Source organism: Cornus florida, unplaced genomic scaffold, assembly GCF_030987335.1.
Source record: "Cornus florida cultivar Cherokee Brave unplaced genomic scaffold, ASM3098733v1 CherokeeBrave_3.0.0_Hap2_Chr08, whole genome shotgun sequence".
Classification (NCBI taxonomy): Eukaryota; Viridiplantae; Streptophyta; class Magnoliopsida; order Cornales; family Cornaceae; genus Cornus; species Cornus florida.
The window spans coordinates 38,060,171-38,080,330 of record NW_026775578.1 but is presented as its reverse complement, the minus strand read 5'-3'; the positions used below and the strand labels follow the sequence as shown (position 1 = coordinate 38,080,330).

Here is a 20,160-nt window from a genome sequence, read left to right as displayed (position 1 = left end):
AGAGAGAATTCATGTGGCCAATTTCATTCGGGTAAGGATGATAATGTTATTTTGCTGGAGGCTCATTGGCAATTGCAAGATCAGCTTGAGTGGACATGAATCCAGATCTAGTGTTGCTTAAAATGCCCAGAGCAAGAAAAAGACTTGGAACAATTTCCTTTCAACAAAAGTTTTGACTGCATTTAAAGGGCAATGAAATCACTGGGGCTAAACCCTTGTTGCAATAAACAAGATCAATATTGCCTGAAAAGTGAGAGGAGTTCTACTTTCTTTTCAAGGCTGGGAAACAGTTTCAGCCGAAGCCATACAAAAATCTTCAAGGAAAATAGTTTCTGTTTCTGAATTGTCCAACCAATTAATTCTACAGCTTGATAAATTGTCTGCATTGAGATTAGAGCAACAGGATTCTCAGCATAGCAATTGGGGAACAAGAAAATCTAGATGAGATACGATAGTTGCAAAGAATTCAAACAAATTATGGGCATTTATTTAAAAATTCACGAATCAAATGATCTCAATACGATCTTCTTATTAAATGATCTCTGTAGGATCTTCTTCAACCAATTTCTGCTTACCAAGAGTAATAAATGATAAAACATAAACAAAAAATTTGAGCAAGAGAGAGATCAAGTCAATTGCTATTGTGCAATCTCAGCTGGATCTTGATTTCTATTGCCTTCATATAATGACATGTCAATACCTAGGCGAGAGAGATCCTGACGCAGTAAATCTGCATTCTTGAATTGTAGACCAATGATGCCAGCATCTATTGCCGCCTCAACGTTTTGCATCCTGGCAAGAGGCATTGATAATACATGTTAGTAACTAATATTAAGCAATTCCATCTCTCTCTCTCTCTCTCCCAATTATAGTGGATCACATGCACACAAGCCAGGAAAAATAACGCCGGAGAATCCGCGTCACATTCTGCAAAAACTTCGAAATTTTACACGAGTCACATTCTGCTTCTTATATTCAGATTAGAATTTACAGCAACCGGAAAGACTTTGTCCTTTATTAATATTGCACAGTTGCTATCAAAACAGTTCGTCAACAGGTGTAAAATAGGGTAGATGGGGTGCAGAGGTATCTTGTAATCCAACGGGGAGAGAGGGAGGGGGGGGGGGATTTAAAAAACTCTACTAGTCAAGTACAAATTCTTAGCAAGGCATTATAGATGATCCACGCAAAATTGGTACATATACAAAATGATCGAAACTGCTGTAATGCAACTAGTTGGACCTCATGGAGATCAAATTCTTGAAGGTTATCTCATGCTCTTAGGCTTGGTTGCAGTTCACCCAGGAGCTACATCTGAAATTATCGTGGCAATACCGGTTTTTCAAAAAAAAATCACGAGTTCAGAAAAGGAATATGGATTTCGGATGTTACCATAGTCTCTGGTTGTGTTAATGGTTTCATAAAGTTCCCTCCTTTCCTCCCTCTGTACTGTTCAAAAGATTAAATCTGTCTTAACACTGGAACTAGACCTGTCAATGGATCGGATTCTGATCCGAATCCGATCCGATTAGTCGGATATGGATCGAGTACAAAATCCGATAACCCGATTATGATCCGAATCCGATAATCCGATAAATTAACAAATCGGATATGGATTAGGCTGATCCGATCCGTTAATAATCCGATCCGATCAAAATTATATATAATTATATTTTATATATCAGCAGATTCCACCGTTAGATTTGTTTGGATTACATATAAAAAACCAATCAGAAGAAGTATAATGTTCTCTCACCCACACAATAATATCTCTCCTAGTATATATGTATCACAGCCACAAACTGAAAAGCTCCAAAACGCTCCCTTTACGATAGTTTCAGGTTGGAGAAACTCAACAACCAAGAGAAAGGGTGCTCATCCATCAGTAGGAACCCTTCTTCAGTGAGTTTATTGTTTTTATATTCTCTGATCTCTCCCTTTCCTTCTCTTCTTCTCCACTACCCTAATTTTTTATGCGGTAATTTTCTCTATTTCGCAACTTGTTCAGTGAGTAGTTATTTTTTTTTTCTTTTTTCTCTCTCCTCTTCTTCTTCGTCTTCCTCCTCTCTGTCTCATTTTTTTTTCCACTCTTTATTGTGATTTTATTTCTTTAACAAAGAGTACAAAACCAAGTGATATTATTTCACTTGTACAAAAAATTGTAATACTCTTTGTTCTACCTTCAAATAAATTTTTTTAAACATATTGTCAGTGAACTTGAGATTTTGTTTTGGTTTTTGAGTAGTTAAGAATGAGGAAGTTGTTTGCCCTAATTGATTGATTTGTGCAAAAGTGTGCAATTTAATCGGAACCAATTATCGGATCGGACATCCGATTAAGTGTGTATCGGATATGGATCCGTCAAATGAAAATCCGTCGGATTATCGGATCGGATCGGATCATGTATTATACTTATCAAATTCGGATCGGATCAACCATGATCCGGTCCATATCCGATCCGTTGACAGGTCTAACTAGAACTAATCTACAAACTAACAATATTATTAATAATTTTTTTTATTATTATTTTTCTATTTTTATAAAAGATGTTATTTATTAATAATACACCGTAACAATTCATCCTGAATGTGTCTAATCACTTACGCAAATACTAATCCCTGATATAAGCTTGCAATATAATTAAGTAAACTCTTTATATACAATTATTCTTAATATAGTCATATCTACATTATACATGTCTTTATCAGGTTTATATATCTATCGTGACTCATTTCTTTATTGATAGGCTTTCCAAGTACATAGAAACCATATGAAGATCCCTCCTCTTCTCATTATTCCCTTCGTAGTCTCCTTCATAAGTAATAGCTTCCAACATAATTTACATTAGTTTTCTAACACTATTGTTTCAATCCTATTTGCTATATCACCAAGGCTCTACCTCAAGTGGCATCTCCTTCTCCCCCCTATATGGGAGTGTATACGCGCTTACCTGTCAAAAATAAACCTGTCATCAAGTGGTATCTCCTTCTCCTCCTATATGGGTTCAATCCCCATTGGGGCTATATGGTGGGCGGGAGTGTGCGTGCTTGCCAATAAAATAAATAAATAAATAACCTATTGATAGAGATCAGTGGCAGACATCTTTAAGGATATACAAAAGGCGCAAAAATGAATGTTACAAGGCTCAAGCCTTAATTCGGCACATGCTAGATGATGGAAGTCTACTTGGAGTCTTGCATAATTGGGGGATTTGGTCAAATTGCATAATTATGGTCGCTTGCATCAATTACGATAAAATTGCATCAGTCAGTAGTAATTAGTTTTATCATGCTAGAGTCAAATATTGATTACGGGCGATTAATTTTATTATGCTATAGAGTCAACTTTTGATTACCTCAATCATGGGGTAATCTCAGGGTCATAAGTTGATATAAGAAGGGTATGATGTAAACTTGGTGAGGCAGCCAATGAATGAATAAAAAATATCCTTTGAGATTTCTTTGTGAGTGATTCACAAATTTCGAGGGTGTGAGGCCTTATCTAGGTGTGATACCTATGCCCTGTTGGAGTGATTCCAATAGGTAGCTCTATTCTATTTCTTTTCCCTTTGTTTTCTTACATTTTTACTTTCAAACCTCCAAATTTCAGCCCTAGTTCTTTGAACTTTCAGCCTTTAAATTCTGTACGTCTTTATCTATTTAAGGCTGCTCTTGTGTCCTACATCACCTATTCACCACTTAGTCACTTTATCTCAAATTCCGTATCATGACACAGAGAGACCAACACCCCCCCCCCCCCCCCCCCCCCCCCCCCCTCCCCTCCCCTTCCCTTCTCTTTCTCTCTCTCTCATTTCTCTCAATTCAATAAAATAAAAGGCCACCCCAAATGCGTACGGCCAATTGACGTTATCGTTCAATGTTACAGATCAAAATACCAAACTGCATTAAGGTACTGCAGGTCTAATTAAGAATAAAATCTGGAACTCCTAGAACTAGAAGAAAGAGAAAAACATTGTTATCCAATCTCTTAAAAAAAATAATAAACTATATATAAATAATAAGGAAAACCTGTCATCAATGAAGATGCAGCTTGCTGGATCAATGTCGAGATGCCTCAGAACTTCTAAGTAAAAATCAGGCTCAGGCTTTCTTTTTCCTGCATTTAGGAAAACAAATAATAATAATAACTGAAATTATATTTATCAATAAAATAATAATAACTGGAATTATGATTGAAACAGTAAAAAAAATAATAATAATAACTATATCCCATTGACGAGAGTCTAAATCCTAAGGCTTTCTAATGTAAATTTCAGCCTGACATGTTATTGCAATTAAATTATAATCGACAAGTAGCAATGGAAGTTAATGAATCGAGTCCCCACCAGACGAGAAAGGAAAAAGGGGGGGAAGTTTTATCTCAATCCTAAAGGATAAGAAAGAAAAAAAAACTCCACTAATATACTGAGAAATTCTGAACCTCAAAATGATGAGGTGGAAAGGCATATGAAATATCAGGAGCCCAAATACAGATTACGATGCTTTGTTTCATTATTATTGAACTTTGGGTTTCTTTTCTTTCTTTCTTCTTCTTGTTCTTGTTCTTTTTTTTTTTCTTTTTTTGTTGTTGTTGTTGTTGTTGTTGAAGTTGCAAGCATTTTTAATGTCCTAACCCTTAGTCAAAAAATAGTTATACAACATTATTTGATAGAATGTATATTTTTTTTTCCCTAATTAAACTTGTATTAACCAAAGAAATGGAACTACAAGGACAAGAGAGGGGGGCATACCATCACTTAACAATTGAGAGAGACCATTTCCAAAACCCAGAAATTAAAAAGAAAATAAGGAAAAGAACACTAATACTGAGGACTACCTCCAGCATGAGATACAAACATCAATGAACCACCGGAAACTTTAAAACACAACACTCAATTCTAATTTCCCGTCCTCGTTGGCCACACTTTCGGCTGGGTTAGGCTCTGATACCATTTGTAGCAACCCACTCCACCATACTTCCAGTTGGGTCAGGCTCTGATACCATTTGTAACAACCTACTCCACCACATGGTATGATATTGTCCGCTTTGGGCCCGAGTCCACACGGTTTTGTTCTTGGGTTTTACCCCAAAAGGCCTCATATCAATTGGAGTGTACAAATCCTACACAAATAGCACTTTCCCTTTTCACACCCAGGCGATGTGGAATTGTGCACCCGTACCCGTAGCCTGCTGGTGCCTCGCACCCGCCCACGCACACCCAGCCACAAGTTCGCCACATACCCCATATGACAGAAGAGAAAAACATCCTGCACCACTGGTTCTCTTTGAATTCTGCTTAAAACTTTGCTGGAACCAAACAATTGTGCCCATGAAGATATTTGCGCCCAATTCCAATGCAAGACATTAACGATTTCCACACACTAGAAGCATATGAGCATTCAAAAAATAGGTGTTCAATTTGATCCTCATCCCTATAACAGTTACTGCAAACAGAAGTGAGACAAATACCCCTCAATTGCAAATTAGAAAGGGAGGGAATCCTATTCTGAAGGGCCCAAGATTTCAAGCATGCTGCAGGTCTACTTTGGTTCCAACAAACTTTGTACCGCTGTTTGGGTGATGAACTCTTAGATTCTTCCAGGCTGATTTGAATGAAGAGGCACCATGTTTCCATAAGATTTGATCTGATCCATGATGGATCTTAATAGCTAAAAGCTGGTTCTAAATACGTTCCGTGTCAGTAGATAGGAATCTAGGCTTCAACCATCTGTTCTCGTAGCTAAGGATTTCATTGGCAGGACTAACGCTAACAAGCAACAGGAGAAGTTGAGACTGTCAAGCATGAGCAGAAAGGTCCAAGTCCGAGGGCATTCAAAGTATACGAAACTAAAGCTTAGGTTATAGTCCATCCACCCCTCCTAACCACCTGGGTTGCCAATGACATGTATTGTTTCGTTTAACTCCACCAATGTCATGCAAGTGTCTTATCCTTCATTCAGTAATGCCAAGCCCAAAGGAAGGGAGAAGAACTCGCAAGCAAGTGGCCAACATAAGTACAGTCATACCAATAGTTATCTCAAGGTCAGCGATTCAAATCCTTATGATTTGAATTCATTTTGACTCCTCTTCCATGTGAATGGCTACAGGAATTCCTAGTATGAATTCTTAATGAATCTATGTGAATCAAAAAGGGCATCACAAGATTCATGATTCAGAAACAATTTGTTGGATAGGTAGCCTGTTAAGCTGGGAAAAGAAAAGGAACATTTTTTTTTTCCCTGTTTTTTCCCATCCACAATATGCTTCCAAATCCATTTTAAGGGCTTTAGGAATGTATATTATTTGCCTATCTTCCCTATTTTAATGCTTGAAGATCTCTAAACTCTTTTCAAGACACAGAATTTGATGTCTCACTTCTCACTACTAATTTCCAAATCAAAACTATTTCTTTCCAGATGTTCTTATGCATGAGGAAACATTTCAAGCTAACCTTTCTCTCCTCCTAAAAATAATATAAGCTGGGAAAAGAAAAAAAAAAAAAAAAATTCCCTGTTTTTTCCCATCCACAATATACTTCCAAATCCATTTTACGGGCTTTAGGAATGTATATTCTTTGTCTATCTTCCCTATTTTAATGCTTTGAAGATCTCTAGAATCTTTTCAAGACACGGAATTTGATGTTTCTCTTCTCACTACTAATTTCCAAATCAAAACTATTTGTTTCCAGATGTTCTTATGCATGAAGGAAACATTTCAAGCTAACCTTTCCCTCCTTCTAAAAATAATAATAATATAATAACTACTACCCCCCTCCCCTTCTCTCTCTCTCTCCACAATATACTTCCAAAGCCATTTTATGGGCTTTAGGAATGTATATTATTTCGAGCTAACCTTTCTTCGGGAATGTTTGTTCTTTCAAACTAACTAATTTTGAGTTAGAAATGGTTGTTGGGCTTTGGTCTTCGATGTGAGATTTTTGTTTTTTGTTTGGATTTTTTTTATTTTTTGGATTTCTATTACAAAGTTGCTAAACGAAGAAAAAAAAAAAAAAAAGTGAATTTCTGATCCCACATAGGATCAATTGCACAAGTGTCAACGATTGAAAGCAACTAAGATTAGAAACGTTTAAATGCATTCAAAGTGTAATTATTGTGGTAATGTATATTTTGGTAATATTGTTCGGATCTACAAAAGTTGTTCTCAAATATCAACAAATTTTGGAAATCAGCGTTAGTTTTGTTTAAAAATAGATGAAATTAAAACAAAGTATGGAAATAACGGTGGCTGGATGGTTGGTTCTGAGAACATTATGATATATCTTACCAAGGAAAAAGCAACATTTGGAAAGCTTTAAAAAATATTTGAAAGAGAGAGTAAAGAGTAGTAGTTTTTCTTTGACAATGTTGGTGTCGGGCCTTTTAGAGCACACATGATCCACCATCGGATACATGCAGTCATCCCGTCCCACATGTATATGGCAATTACAGGAAAAAAATCCCCAGGGTGTGTTCCCACAACTTCCAAGATGTGAGGTGAGAGCCTTGCTATTAAGCTATACCCTTAGGGTTAGGAAAGAGCAATATTCGACTATTCTAAACATTGATAAATTCATTCTTGGCCATGCTTTGGTTTCCATTTTGATAACAAGCCTTGTATCTGGTAAAGATAAGATGGTAGAAAGATTGGTATGGTAAAATTGTAAAAGAGCCTTCTTGTCATGAGGTCAGGATCACTTTCATGAATAAAAGTTTGATGATGTTAATGTAATGTACAAAAAAAAAAAAAAAAATCAGAAGAGACAGTGGTGTATAAGTTAAGTGCCTTGTTTGTTTAGATGGCACGATCACTTCACTAAAAAAGTCATATATCATTATATCCTACAGTACCGAACATTTTCTCTAGAAGGGGCCACTGCTTGACACAATAGTAAAAGCTGTGAAGACATGGTTTTGAGTCTAGAAGCAACCACTTTGTGCAAAATAATGCTAAAGGTTGGGTCTGTCTCCCGTCTTTCCCTCCCAACGGCCAACACTCCATGGAAGTGGGGGCCCAGCACTGCTTAATGACCTAAAAAGTTCTATACCAATAAAAACTATTTTTCGAACTATCTTCAAAATTTTCAATGTATCTCTGGATTCATGATATGGTACATTTCATGATAATAAAAGCATGGTACCAAATTGCCAAAAAGTCTGAAATATGTGACAAAATTATTGTTATATCAAACTGACCCCAATTATCCAGAGTTTAGCATAGTTAAGCCACGTTGTCACATGTATTACCCTAGATATCATATCCCAGCAAGCAGCCAGGAACCTGTAAGATTTAACGCATGACTAAAAGGCTTTCTTTTTGTAGGGCAACTGTATTCTCATAACCAAGATTTTCTCAAAGAACCTATTTAAATTTTTTCTAGCATCGAACAGGAACCTCGGTGAAATGGTGTGAACAAAATCTGTTGCTTTTAGGTGTCATTCTAGCAGCTGAAAGGGATGAGGAATTGGCTTTACCCACCAATGACATTGAGAGAGTCAGTAAGTTGACAACTATCAACTATGGCACAAGGCACAACGGCCAATGGATGTGACTAAGAGCTGGTGGCAACTGAATACCTTTCACACCTAACAGAATGTTGGTTCTATTTGTTTTAATAATCATAAATGACACAAATTTAAGTACAACTAACGGATCTCTTGATCCTCCTTTAATATCATAAAGCAAATGGTCCTTTTAATCTAGTTGTATTTTTCATAAGCATAAGTAGTCCAATACATCTATATCTTTGTTAAAAGGGTATCCTCATAAATTCTCCATCTTAATTTGCAAGTTTTCAAATTCTATATGCGTTTCAATTTGTTTTAATAATCATAAATGACACAAATTTAAGTACTACTTATGGATTAAGAGATCCTCCTTTAATATCATAAAGCAAATGGTCCTTTTCATCTAGTTGTATTTTTTATAAGCATGAGTAGTCCAATACATCTATATCTTTGTTAAAAGGGTATCCTCATAAATTCTCCATCTTAATTTGCAAGTTTTTACATTCTATATGTGTATGTTCACAGAAAAATATCTTTCATGTGAGCATTTCATACACAACAACATGCAAATACAAAAAAGAAGAATAGAAATAAATAAAAAAAAGGTTAATTCATAGAAATACCAGATATACATGAACAGAATGTCCAAGACAAGTAAGTTGAGAGTTTTAATTTGTCCTCAATCATTTTATACCTACAAAACAAAATTTTCAAAAAGTGACTCCAGTCAATTCATTGAATAAAATTAAGTTAAAATTTGCAATTTAAACTTACCAGATTGGATAATTTGTAAAAGTATGCATTTCGTAGTTGCTTTGTTTTAAATCATGAAGCAATCCTTCAACACCTTCTAGATAAGAGTATCCATTTATCATACACTTTTTGAGCCCTGCAAGGGAAAACACTATTAGTTACTACACATCAGGAGGAAAGCCAATAGAAAAATAGATTCATAACACCATTTAGCAACACCAACTGCAAATCGTAAGACAATAAGGAATCATCACTACTTCTACACACATGTAAGAATTTCCACTGATCTATAAGTTCAAGGGCAGCAACTTCATGGAAATGAAGCAAGAGATTAGGTACATTACCAGCTTATCCTTCCTAAAATCCAAGATTGATGAGACCAACGTCATGTACTTGCCTTGTAATATTGATGATAGGAGCAATGCCACTAATTAAAGGAGAAAATACGTAATTTACTTTAACTTTTTATATTCTCATATAGTTGGAACTCAGGCAATTTGTTGTTACAGGAATGTAAGGTGCATCATAGCTAGCATAAAATATCTACTCAGATACTTCACATCTCTGATTATAAGGTTATTATATCATTAACTATAATAAATTGAGCATACAAATTCATGTTAGCCATCTTTCCGATGCAAAGAGAGAATAAATTGTAGGCACCATCAGGAAGTTCCAATTACCACTAAGACTGTTATTTAGGGGTACAATGTCTTGAAGAAATCTCACCTACCTGCCAAATCAAAAGGCCTTCCATCTTTAAAAAATTTGCTAGCTAGCTCCATCTGAAAGAAAAAAAAAAAAATATATATATATATATATATAAATAAAAATAAAAATTTAAAGTGAACAGAAAACTTAGCCAATAATTCAACCCACCTAACTACAGGGCAATCAATTGCAATGTTATGCTACTAGATGTAATTATCTTTCTCTAAAATATCTTTTATATATATACATATATATTTTCATTTTTAGTAGGTTAAGGCTACTTTTGGTGAGGATCAAGTGTCAAGCGCCCTTCTAGAGAAGGGGCTAACGGATTGTAGAGAAACTATGTTGCTGGTGGAATCTATGATCCAAGGCAATTAAGGAATCGACAGGTCCGGTTTGAGAATCTGCTCATAGAGTTACATTCCTCATACAATATGGTGATCCAAATTTATGGACGTAGGTGACAAGATGTAGTTACTGGGAGAAGATCTGGTGTAAATAGGGCCCACGGGTCCACTTAGACATGTGTCCTCCATCTTAATGAGGTGGTTAGGGTGGGAAATATTTTATATCGGAAATCAGTTAGAAAGGTCAAAGTATGCCAGTGAACAGAACTCCATAAGTCAGAATAGCCAATGTACTGCTGAAAGAGCAAAGTTTAGAATATCCTGATGCAGTCCAAAAAAAGGTTCAAGAAAGAGCATTTCAAATAAAATATGCCTTATTGCTAAAATCATTTTCATCCACTGTAAGTTCCTAAGTAGTAATATCTTAGCAAATTTAAATTTTTCATACCATTTCCTAGTATACCTCATCGATCAGCCCCTTTTCAAACTCGATCCATGCAGTTGGATGCTTGCATTCTATTAGTTCCTTCAAAGACATTCTGAACAAAAGATCAATTAGAATATACAACAAAAAACGAATAAAAGAAAATTTCATAACTAATTATTTGGTAATAGAAAATGGACAAAAATTCTGGAAGGTAGTAGGTCAAGAAATGATTCAGCAGGACCAGTACTACAACAACTACAAGAATCAAGAAAAAAATCTCAATACATGCTGGAACTAATTCTGCAAGATTTACCTCTTGACACCATCAGGACTACATTAGCATCACAAATGATGCTTTGTCCTCTTACCATGTTACTAAAGAAAATGTTAGGGACAGACAAGCATCACACTAAATTTAGATATTTGATGCCAAATTTGAACTAAGGGGCCATTACATGGTGCATTAGTAAAAGCTTGGACAATGGGGGTTCAAGTACGATTACAATTATTTTGTGTAAATAATGTCAAATATTAGGTTTGTAGCTATTGTCCATGTTTGTTCCTCTTACAACCCCCAACTAAAAAGATCATACTATGTAATGGCCTCACCATTGGATCAAGTATCAGTTGTTATGCTACGTAAAGCCATAGTGTGCATTTTTTGGTTTGTGTGTGTGTGAGAGTATTTACCTTAAAAAAAAAAAAAAAAAAAGAACGTATCAGTTGTTTACGTCATGTAATGCCACAAGTGGGAACCGAGTTGGTAATCCACTAATATATCAGTGGACACGAAACTCATGACTATTATTAAGATTACCTTAACAACCATTGCAGATTGTTAAAACCTGAGGTCTAACAGCACCAACCTTACTTTTCCCTCATTTCTTCATCTTTTACTTCTTTCTAACCTCTTCTAAAGCTCCAAAACTCAATTGGAAGCTTAGATATACTGATTTATATATTAGAACAACAAAATCTAAGTGTTGTTTATCATATCCGAGGCATTATTGATTTTTTGGGGGGCTTTATTTTATTTTATCATTATAGCCTGACTCTTTCATGAATAAGCAGATGGACAAAAATCTTATTATATATCTCACAATATCATATTAGTTGTAAGTTTTTACCACCATATTCATTTCTCTTATTTTCTTCTATATATATATATTTTTTTGAAAAGTAGCATAACGACATATGTTATTTATGCAAGGATTTTAACAACTTGGTATTATTTTTGTTGTTTCTATTTCTTCTAATTTTTAGTTTTAGATAATAACTTAATAGCATATGCTCTATTAGATAATATTTTAATGGGATTTCTAGTTCAAATATTTTTATTTTGTGTTATTAAAATTAATGTTTTTTTGGTTTATACTACTTTAAAAATGTGTCTAAACCGGATCTATCAATCCTCAATACAAGGACACGAGGAGATGGGAAAATATCAAATTTCTAAATGTGCTTCTTCAATTATATATGGTATTTATTAAGGGAAATAAATTATATACCATGTATGGTATTTTATGCAACTTAGAAAGTTCAACATAGAAACCTCACTCATTTGAATTAACAAGTTAAAAAGACCACGTAATGAAAGAGCTCAAACTATCACATAAGCCCTCTAGACACATGTCCAACCAAATATGTCACCCATACCTAAATGTTTTGTGCCTGATGTGGGTTCTTGGAGCATTTAAAGACATCATGTAACATTATTGTGGCGGAAGACTAACTTCAGTTCACAAGATGTATATAAATCAGCCAGCAGATCACTGCAGCATATGCATCCAAGGCTACCAGGCAGCATATGCTTCGGTTAAGTATATATTCTATAATCTGAATGGGAACAGCATATGTGGAAACCAAGACAAAGTGGTTGCCGTAAGACCTACGACGTAAGGTTTCTGATCGGGACATTATTGAACGAATCATCAATGGAACTAGCTGATTCATACCTCAAGTTCCTGTATAATACTTGAATTTCTCTCATATTTGTAATATGTGTGCGCAATTAAGGTTTGTCGTGTCTATGAGGTTCATTCTGAACCTTCCTTCAAGTGATTAATAAATTATTCAGTTCAATTTCACCCACTTACTAGATAATTGAAAAGGCACCAACACCGGAATCCATTAGAAAATTTATTATCATCATGGTAGACCAAAAAAGCCATACATACATCTTTCACTCCGTTTCGTTTTCCTAAGAATTTGAAATGAAACAATTACCGCACAAAAGTAGTCGAGAGTGTTTTTTTTAATAATTGTGAAGTGTGAGAGTGCTTTCAAAAACTATAATGTCATTACCTTGTCTCGAAGAGTAATGCTACTCGAGCCGACAAAGTAAACCGACTAAACAATAATGAAAAGTGGTCAACAAACATATTCATGGTCCCGCATAAATTGCATAATGTCATCTCATTATTATCGATGAGTCGCTTTGCCTTTAGATTGATAAATGGATCCAGCTTAAGTGGGCACTTTGAAAAAATAAAATAAAATAAAAAATCCCTTTTTCAGGTAAGTGGAGTTTAAGAATGTGAGTTAAAAATATGAATTGTGAGTGTCATTTAAGAACATTCTCTTCAACAATCTGCACGTTTGAAATTACTTTTAGCCCTATATTTGGTCACTGAAAATGAAAATAAATAAATAAAAGATTGATTTGAAGGTTGTCATTTTTTTGGAGCACCAAAAACTCATGGCAATTGGGTAATTATTTATTTATTTTAATCAGTCACCTACAATCTCATTTTGCAAATACCCGAATAATAAAAAATAAAATTTAAGACCCAAATTATGATTTCTTATTCTTTTACTTTCCTGCATTTTCTCAAAAATATATATATACACACAAGTTCAAAAAAAAATCTCAAAAAAAAAAAATAATAATCTCATTAACCACACATTGGAAAATTTTAAAATATATGTGTGTGTGTGTGTGTGTGTATAGTAGAAGAATTTCAAAATACACACAAGTTCAAGAATATAAGAAATCCATAAAAAAAACATAACACCTCAGAGCTAAAATGAATGAGCGATATGATATATATATATATATATATATATATATATGTATGTATATACCTGAAGAAGGCAGGGATATCTTGGTAAAAAGGGTCGCGAACAAGGGTGTCCATGACATCGAAGAGCAATATGGGCAGCCTTCTTGTGGGGTTATTGTTGTCGTTGCCAGTAGAGGAGGCAACGATTGAGGAGGTCTTGTTGGTGTTTTGGTTGTTGGTTTTGGTGAAATTGAGAGCCATTTTTGCAGATTTTTTTGAGGGTTTGAAATGTAAAGAGAAAGCAGTGGGTCTCAACAGTAGAGCCATCTGTTGTCAGCTTGATTGAATTCCGAATTTATATGCGACCCAAATGGATCACAAATCCTCTTTTTAGACTATGAAAAGAGGAAATGATGCTACTTGTACTTTACTTTTGTCCACTTAAAAATTTCTTTTTTGTTATATATATTGTAGTGATGGGGTCCACTACTTGTATAATACTCCAACATTGATAACTTATTCTGTTGTTCACCAGTGCCATTCATTGCATCCGTAGAAATGGGCAAATGCAACCTTTTTTTTTTTTTTTTTTTTTCTTTTTTCTTTTTTTCGAAAGATGCAACTTGGGCCTCTGTTTTGTTGGGCCTTGGCCTGTGTACATTTATCTTTTCAATACAATTCTCATCTTCCGAATGGGCAAATGCAACTTGCTACAAGGAATTGAATAAATGTATTGTAGACGTGAATATTATAGTGATTGCATTGAAGGCATTCCATACCTTACTCTGCAAGATCGGTTGGTGGCTATAGATATATATATTATATATATATATATATAATGTATCCGGGATGGAGTAAGATATAGAAAAATGAATAAAAGAAATTCTCTCTTTTCAAAAGTTCTCTCTCTTATTGCCTTAGTTTGAGTCGACAGATCTTTGTTCTTATATTTATAAGAGAGGTCTAATCAACGGATCTTTATTCTAAGAAGCTCCCTTTTCCTCTGTGTCAATTCTATATATCTTTTTTGATATTAGTTATGACAAATTGTTGAATTTGTTTGTTTTGCTTAAAACAATTAAGAATAAAATTTTATTTCTATAATTCTTATATTAATTGTTGAGCATGAAGTATAACAAATTTTATTTATTTATTTATTATTCATTATTTGTTTTGTCCGCCTAAGTGATAAATGTGCTCACACACACAATATATATATATATATATATATATATATATATATATATACATAGTAAATATGACTGGTTTGACTGCTTTTTTAGTTTAATGATTTATTTCCTTAAGTTGGTCTTATCGCCTTTATTATTTAATTAACTCATTTAATATGGCTAATTTTACCACTTTTATTGCTTAATGATTCAATTAGAAATATACACAATTATATGGGTGTTTTTGGGTTGAGGTATTCATGCATAAACTTGCAATTGATCGAGAATTCCATTGAACATTTGTTATTTTATTTTATTAATTCAACTGTTGATTCAAATTGTTTTGTTGAGGTTTTTATAGAATCATTTATTAGATTATAATTTTCTAATAAATTAAGATATACATGTTGAGTGATTAAACCTCTTGATTTGCATACAATTTTTATATGATACATATCTGTATCTATACTATTCTAAAAGTGTAATTCCCTCTCTCAATTTTTTAATATTTTTATTTTTTATAAATACAAAAATTTCTAATAAATTCTTATTAAGGCAGAGTTACATCTCTTGAGTTTTTTTTTTTTAATTTCTTTTATTTTGTGTCGTCTGTTATTTTTATATTTACTATTATTATTTATTTCAAGAGCTACTCAACTCTTGAGTTGTCCATTTCTCCTTATTAGAGTTGTCCATTATTTTTATATTCACTATTATTTGTTTTAAGAGTTACAACTCTTAATTTGTCCTTTCTCCTCCACTTTTTATGCATGTTTTATTTTTATTTTTTATCATTTATTTATTTCAACTGTTACAACTCTTCGGTTGTACATTTCTCTAATTCTAATATATATATATATATATATCAAAGAATATTAAGTACCGAACAAACCCTTGAGGTGGATGGTTTAATAGAAAAGAGGTCATGAGGGTACTTCAAAGATCGAGAGAAGATGGTATGTTTAACATGTTCAGTGCTATTGCAAACTGATAATTTCATTTGAAACCTTGTATTTTTTTTTTTATCCTTTTTTGAAGGTTAGTATTCTATTCTTGATTTTGAAGGATTAAAACGTTTGTGAAACACAATAGGAAGGTAGCAGGAGGAGCAGAGGAATCAAAGAACACTTTTTTGCACAATCTCACTTTTCATGCTCGGAATTGGTTTTTAACTTCACGTATCTTAATTCTAAGTGGTTTCCATGAAATACGTATGAGGAAAACGGAGCACGGAGCAAAGGAGTCAAGCTCTTGAGTGAGTCCGGACGTTTTGAAGAAGAAAATGCACCATATAGTTGGTTGTATTTGTATTATAGGGGCATGTGTTTATTTTATTCAAAATGATATTTTTATGTTGTCTACTTTTCTACAAAAATGAAAACTACTACTATTAGAGAATGATAATTTCATTTGAAACCTTGTATTCTAATACATATCAATTTTTTGAAGGGTGTATTCTAATCTTGGTTTTCAAGGATAAAAACGTTTGTGAAACATAGTAGGAAGGTAGTAGCAGCAGGGAAATCGAAGAACAGAGGAAGGCAGAGCAAAGGAGTCACATTGAAGAAGAAAATGCACTATATAGTTGTTGTATTTGTATTATAGGGGCATATGTTTATTTTATTCAAAATGATATTTTTCTTTCAAAAATTTGTCACAAAAATTCTAGTAACTCAATTTTTTTTTTTTTTTTTTTATGTTGTCTTTATTGTATTTATTTTATTCAAAATGATATTTTTATGTTGTCTATTTTCCTAAAAAAAATGAAAACTTGGAAGATAATATCTGCATGATTTTTCAATACACTATCCATTTATTTTTTAATCTCCCCTACACGTTAACAGAATTCTAGCCCAAAGAGGTCCTTCCCAAATAAGGATTTAGGGTTCAGGTCCCATTGAGGACATGTGGGATATGGGTGTGTGTGTTTGTTTTTAAAAAATTATTTGTGTTGTCACTCTAAACAAAAAAGAGTGAACAAATATGTTATTTCTCCATTTTTTCAAAAATATTACAATCTCAATTCCAATTTTTATTCATGGAAAAGGTGATTCTTATACTCCTATAATCAGTGTGTTTTCAATACATTAAAGTGAGAAAATATTTGTACTTTTCCTTTATTTTTTCATTGAAGTAATTTCAGAAACAAAATTTAAGTAAAAAAAAGATCAAGAATATTTTTTTAATAAAAATATATTTCGAGACTATAGATAACTCTCTTAATATAAAGATACCTCTGAGGAGTTGTTTTTTTTTTAGTTGGCATTATTATGAAATTCATTACATACAGCAAGTTTCCATAATTTATGTTATATTTATAATGTGAAATGCCAAAAATATATTATATCCATAATGTCATATCTATGTACTTTTAATAGCAAGTTATTCATCAACGCTTAAACAGATTAACTAAGACATGTTGAATGTTTAACAAACTCTGCATTTGTAGAAAAATAAAAATAGTAATTTTTTATTTTTAAATTTTTTGCTTTAGTACTCGCTATAGATTTTTAATCACACGCATAACAAATGCTTTTTCCTAGTGTACATATATATATATTCAATTTGTTCACCACTGTTTACGATGGTATGATTTTTTACTTCTGTAGAAGTAATTACTTCAGATGATTAATGGTAACTCGCCACTAAAAGCTTAATAATATGTATAAATATGATTACACCACTATACATAAGAAAGCTTATTTATTTTTCAAAATAGACGAATTATATATCGTATGAAAGATTATTAGTTAATCATATTATAGTGATTGTGACACTTCAATGATTTCATATTGATTATTTTTGAATTTTTATGCATTCTTCAAATTCGATAATGAACTGTGTTATTTTGCCATTTATTATATCTTGAAATATGTCAAATTTAAAAGACTTGATTATGTTCTTTTAATATTGAGGCAAATTATTTTTCATAAATTTGACGAGATCCACTTTTATGAATATCGAGTTTACAAGTAAGTGGGGAAATCAACCGTCCTTGAAGGACTGCACAAAAATGAGAAATTGAAATTCAACACCTCACGGTAAAAATAAAAAATAAAAAAAAACTCACTTGTTTTGTGGCAAAAATTTGGAGATATATGATCATCTAAAATATTGTGATCATCCCAAAAGCTCAGTATGAATGGATGCAACTGCGGTTTTATGATTATAAAACTATTAGTGAATATAATTCAGCCATGTTTAGAATCAGCTCTATATTAAAATGCCGTGGAAAAACATACACTCATGGGCATATGTTGAAAAGGACATCATCCACATAATGCCAAAGGCATAGATTTATGATATATTCATAGTTGATACAATGTCTGCTTGTGGTAGAGCAAACGTCCAGGGTATAAATTTATGAAATTGTAGTAGAGCAAACATCCAGGGTATAGATTTATGAAATTATTTTAGGTGGAGAAAATATTACTAATGATTATATATTGAACAAGAGATACTCCACTATGTAAGCCCTGAATATTGTACAATCGAGCCCTTAAATTTGCATATGTTAATATCTTAGTAATGTTTATTTCATATTACTTACATCATTTTCTTGGTTTGGGTACTTTTAGGTGCTTATCATTAAAAAACGGTCAATTCTGTCTTTTTTGAGCCTTTAATGATGTTCCCGAGTATCAAGAAGCAAACCAGCTTATCCAGAGCCAAAATGAGCATAAATAAGGCCTAAATGCAATTTCCACCTTTGGGGGATCGATCCCCCACTCAACCAAAAAGTTGGCAGAATGATGTGAAAAAAATCCCCCATCCCTTGGCAGCATTCTTATTCTATCCGGAAAATCTATGTTTTGCTCTTATTTAATCCTACTTGGGACGAATTTATGTCAAAAGTTGGAGCACAAGTTTGGGCCTATTGCTGACAAATATAGGTCATAATTAATGCATATTGAAGAGGGAGAGAACACATAAGAGATACACTTCGCGGCTTGGAGCAATCCTCAATTATCAAAACTTGAAGAAGGTTGATCTTGATCAGATTTGCACTCCATGGAGTTGGCGTTAATCACATAATTGAAGATTTATACCTTCACCATGAGTAGCTAAATCCTTTATTGGGCATTGATATAAACCTAGCTGAATAATATGGTTTGATTGTTCTTAACTTTGGAAAATTTTCTAGATTATGTACATTGATTGTATGGTTATGAGTAATTGACTTAGTTTTACTAAACAATTGAGTTTTAATGATTAAAATCAATTTTATAATTGATTTTATTAGAAATGATTATTTTTTGTGATTATAGAAGTAGTGATCATACAATGCTGGTTAACAAATGTGTGAATGAATGTTTTGATAATTCATTTATAGGGAAGACGAGTTGTATTACATAATAAATTAGAATTATGTTTTAATATCTAGGATTGAATAAACTTCTAACCCGGCCAACTTTCCAAATTTGAGTGTCCTGATTAATTAAGTTAGATACTTTCCCACATCCAGCATTAGGTCTTGGAGTAGTCACAGCTTGATTATGGAGATCTGAGAGCTAATTATCCTTCAAATATTCACCTTATATCAATATTTGCATCAATAGACTTGGCAACACAAACACTCTTCCAAACCCAAAAGCTCTTTGACTGCAATAAGAATCTATTAAAGTTGAAGAGGGATGGTATTTAACCTTAAAAACCTTGAAGAATGGAGAAGTTCCTCCCTTTTCCAGCCTCCATGCCACCTTAGAGAGCAAAGCCAAGTTGAAAGCTGAAATATTCTAAACCCTAATCCACAAAAAAAAAAATGGGTGGCACATACCTGTCCAACTCATCCAATTAATTTTAATAAATTTTTCCTTATCACTCCACATAAAGTTGGCTAACATACTTGAGATGGTATCACAAACATTAGCTGGATTTATAAAGCACCGGGGGAAATAAATTGGAAGAGAAGAATGAACAATTCTCACCAAAATCTCCCTACTAGCATTTGACACCAATTCCCCCCTTCAAAATTATAGTCTTCGCATCAACTCTGGTTTTGAGGTATTCAAAAGCTTCTACTTCGTTATGTTTAAAAGTACGGAATCATGCGCATAATTTAAGCATTCATTCAATGCTTTTAGACATTAAATTTTTTCTAAGGGTTTGGCTTTTCTCCATTAGGCTTTCTCACAAAATATTTTTATTGGTGGTTTGTATTTGTCAGGAAAAAAAGAATAAAGAAATATTAATTTTCTTTTCTTAACATTTTGTACCATTTTAAAGATATCCCAAGCTAAAGTA

General features: G+C 33.2%; 1 protein-coding gene across 1 annotated transcript; it reads right to left on the bottom strand.

Annotated features, from left to right (window-relative positions):
- Positions 1–465: 465 nt before the first annotated feature.
- Positions 466–14,185, bottom strand: LOC132271348 (flavin mononucleotide hydrolase 1, chloroplatic). Its single transcript, XM_059772698.1, has 7 exons — positions 13,830–14,185; positions 10,782–10,857; positions 9,991–10,042; positions 9,279–9,393; positions 9,128–9,198; positions 4,029–4,116; positions 466–792 (listed from the first exon to the last, which is right to left on the bottom strand). Exons 1-7 carry the CDS (start codon positions 14,072–14,074, stop codon positions 639–641), a joined length of 801 nt encoding a protein of 266 aa, XP_059628681.1. The 5' UTR covers positions 14,075–14,185; the 3' UTR covers positions 466–638.
- Positions 14,186–20,160: the final 5,975 nt, after the last annotated feature.

Bases quoted from the DNA above. Each gene is read 5' to 3' on its own strand.
- LOC132271348 (XM_059772698.1), bottom strand. From the start codon at position 14,074: ATGGCTCTACTGTTGAGACCCACTGCTTTCTCTTTACATTTCAAACCC. The intron at 9,394-9,990 runs GTAGGTGAGATT...TTTCCCTTGCAG, and splicing joins AAGGCCTTTTGATTTGGCAG to GGCTCAAAAAGTGTATGATA. The intron at 4,117-9,127 runs GTATTTCTATGA...TCCTAAATGCAG, and splicing joins ATTCTGTTCATGTATATCTG to GAAAAAGAAAGCCTGAGCCT.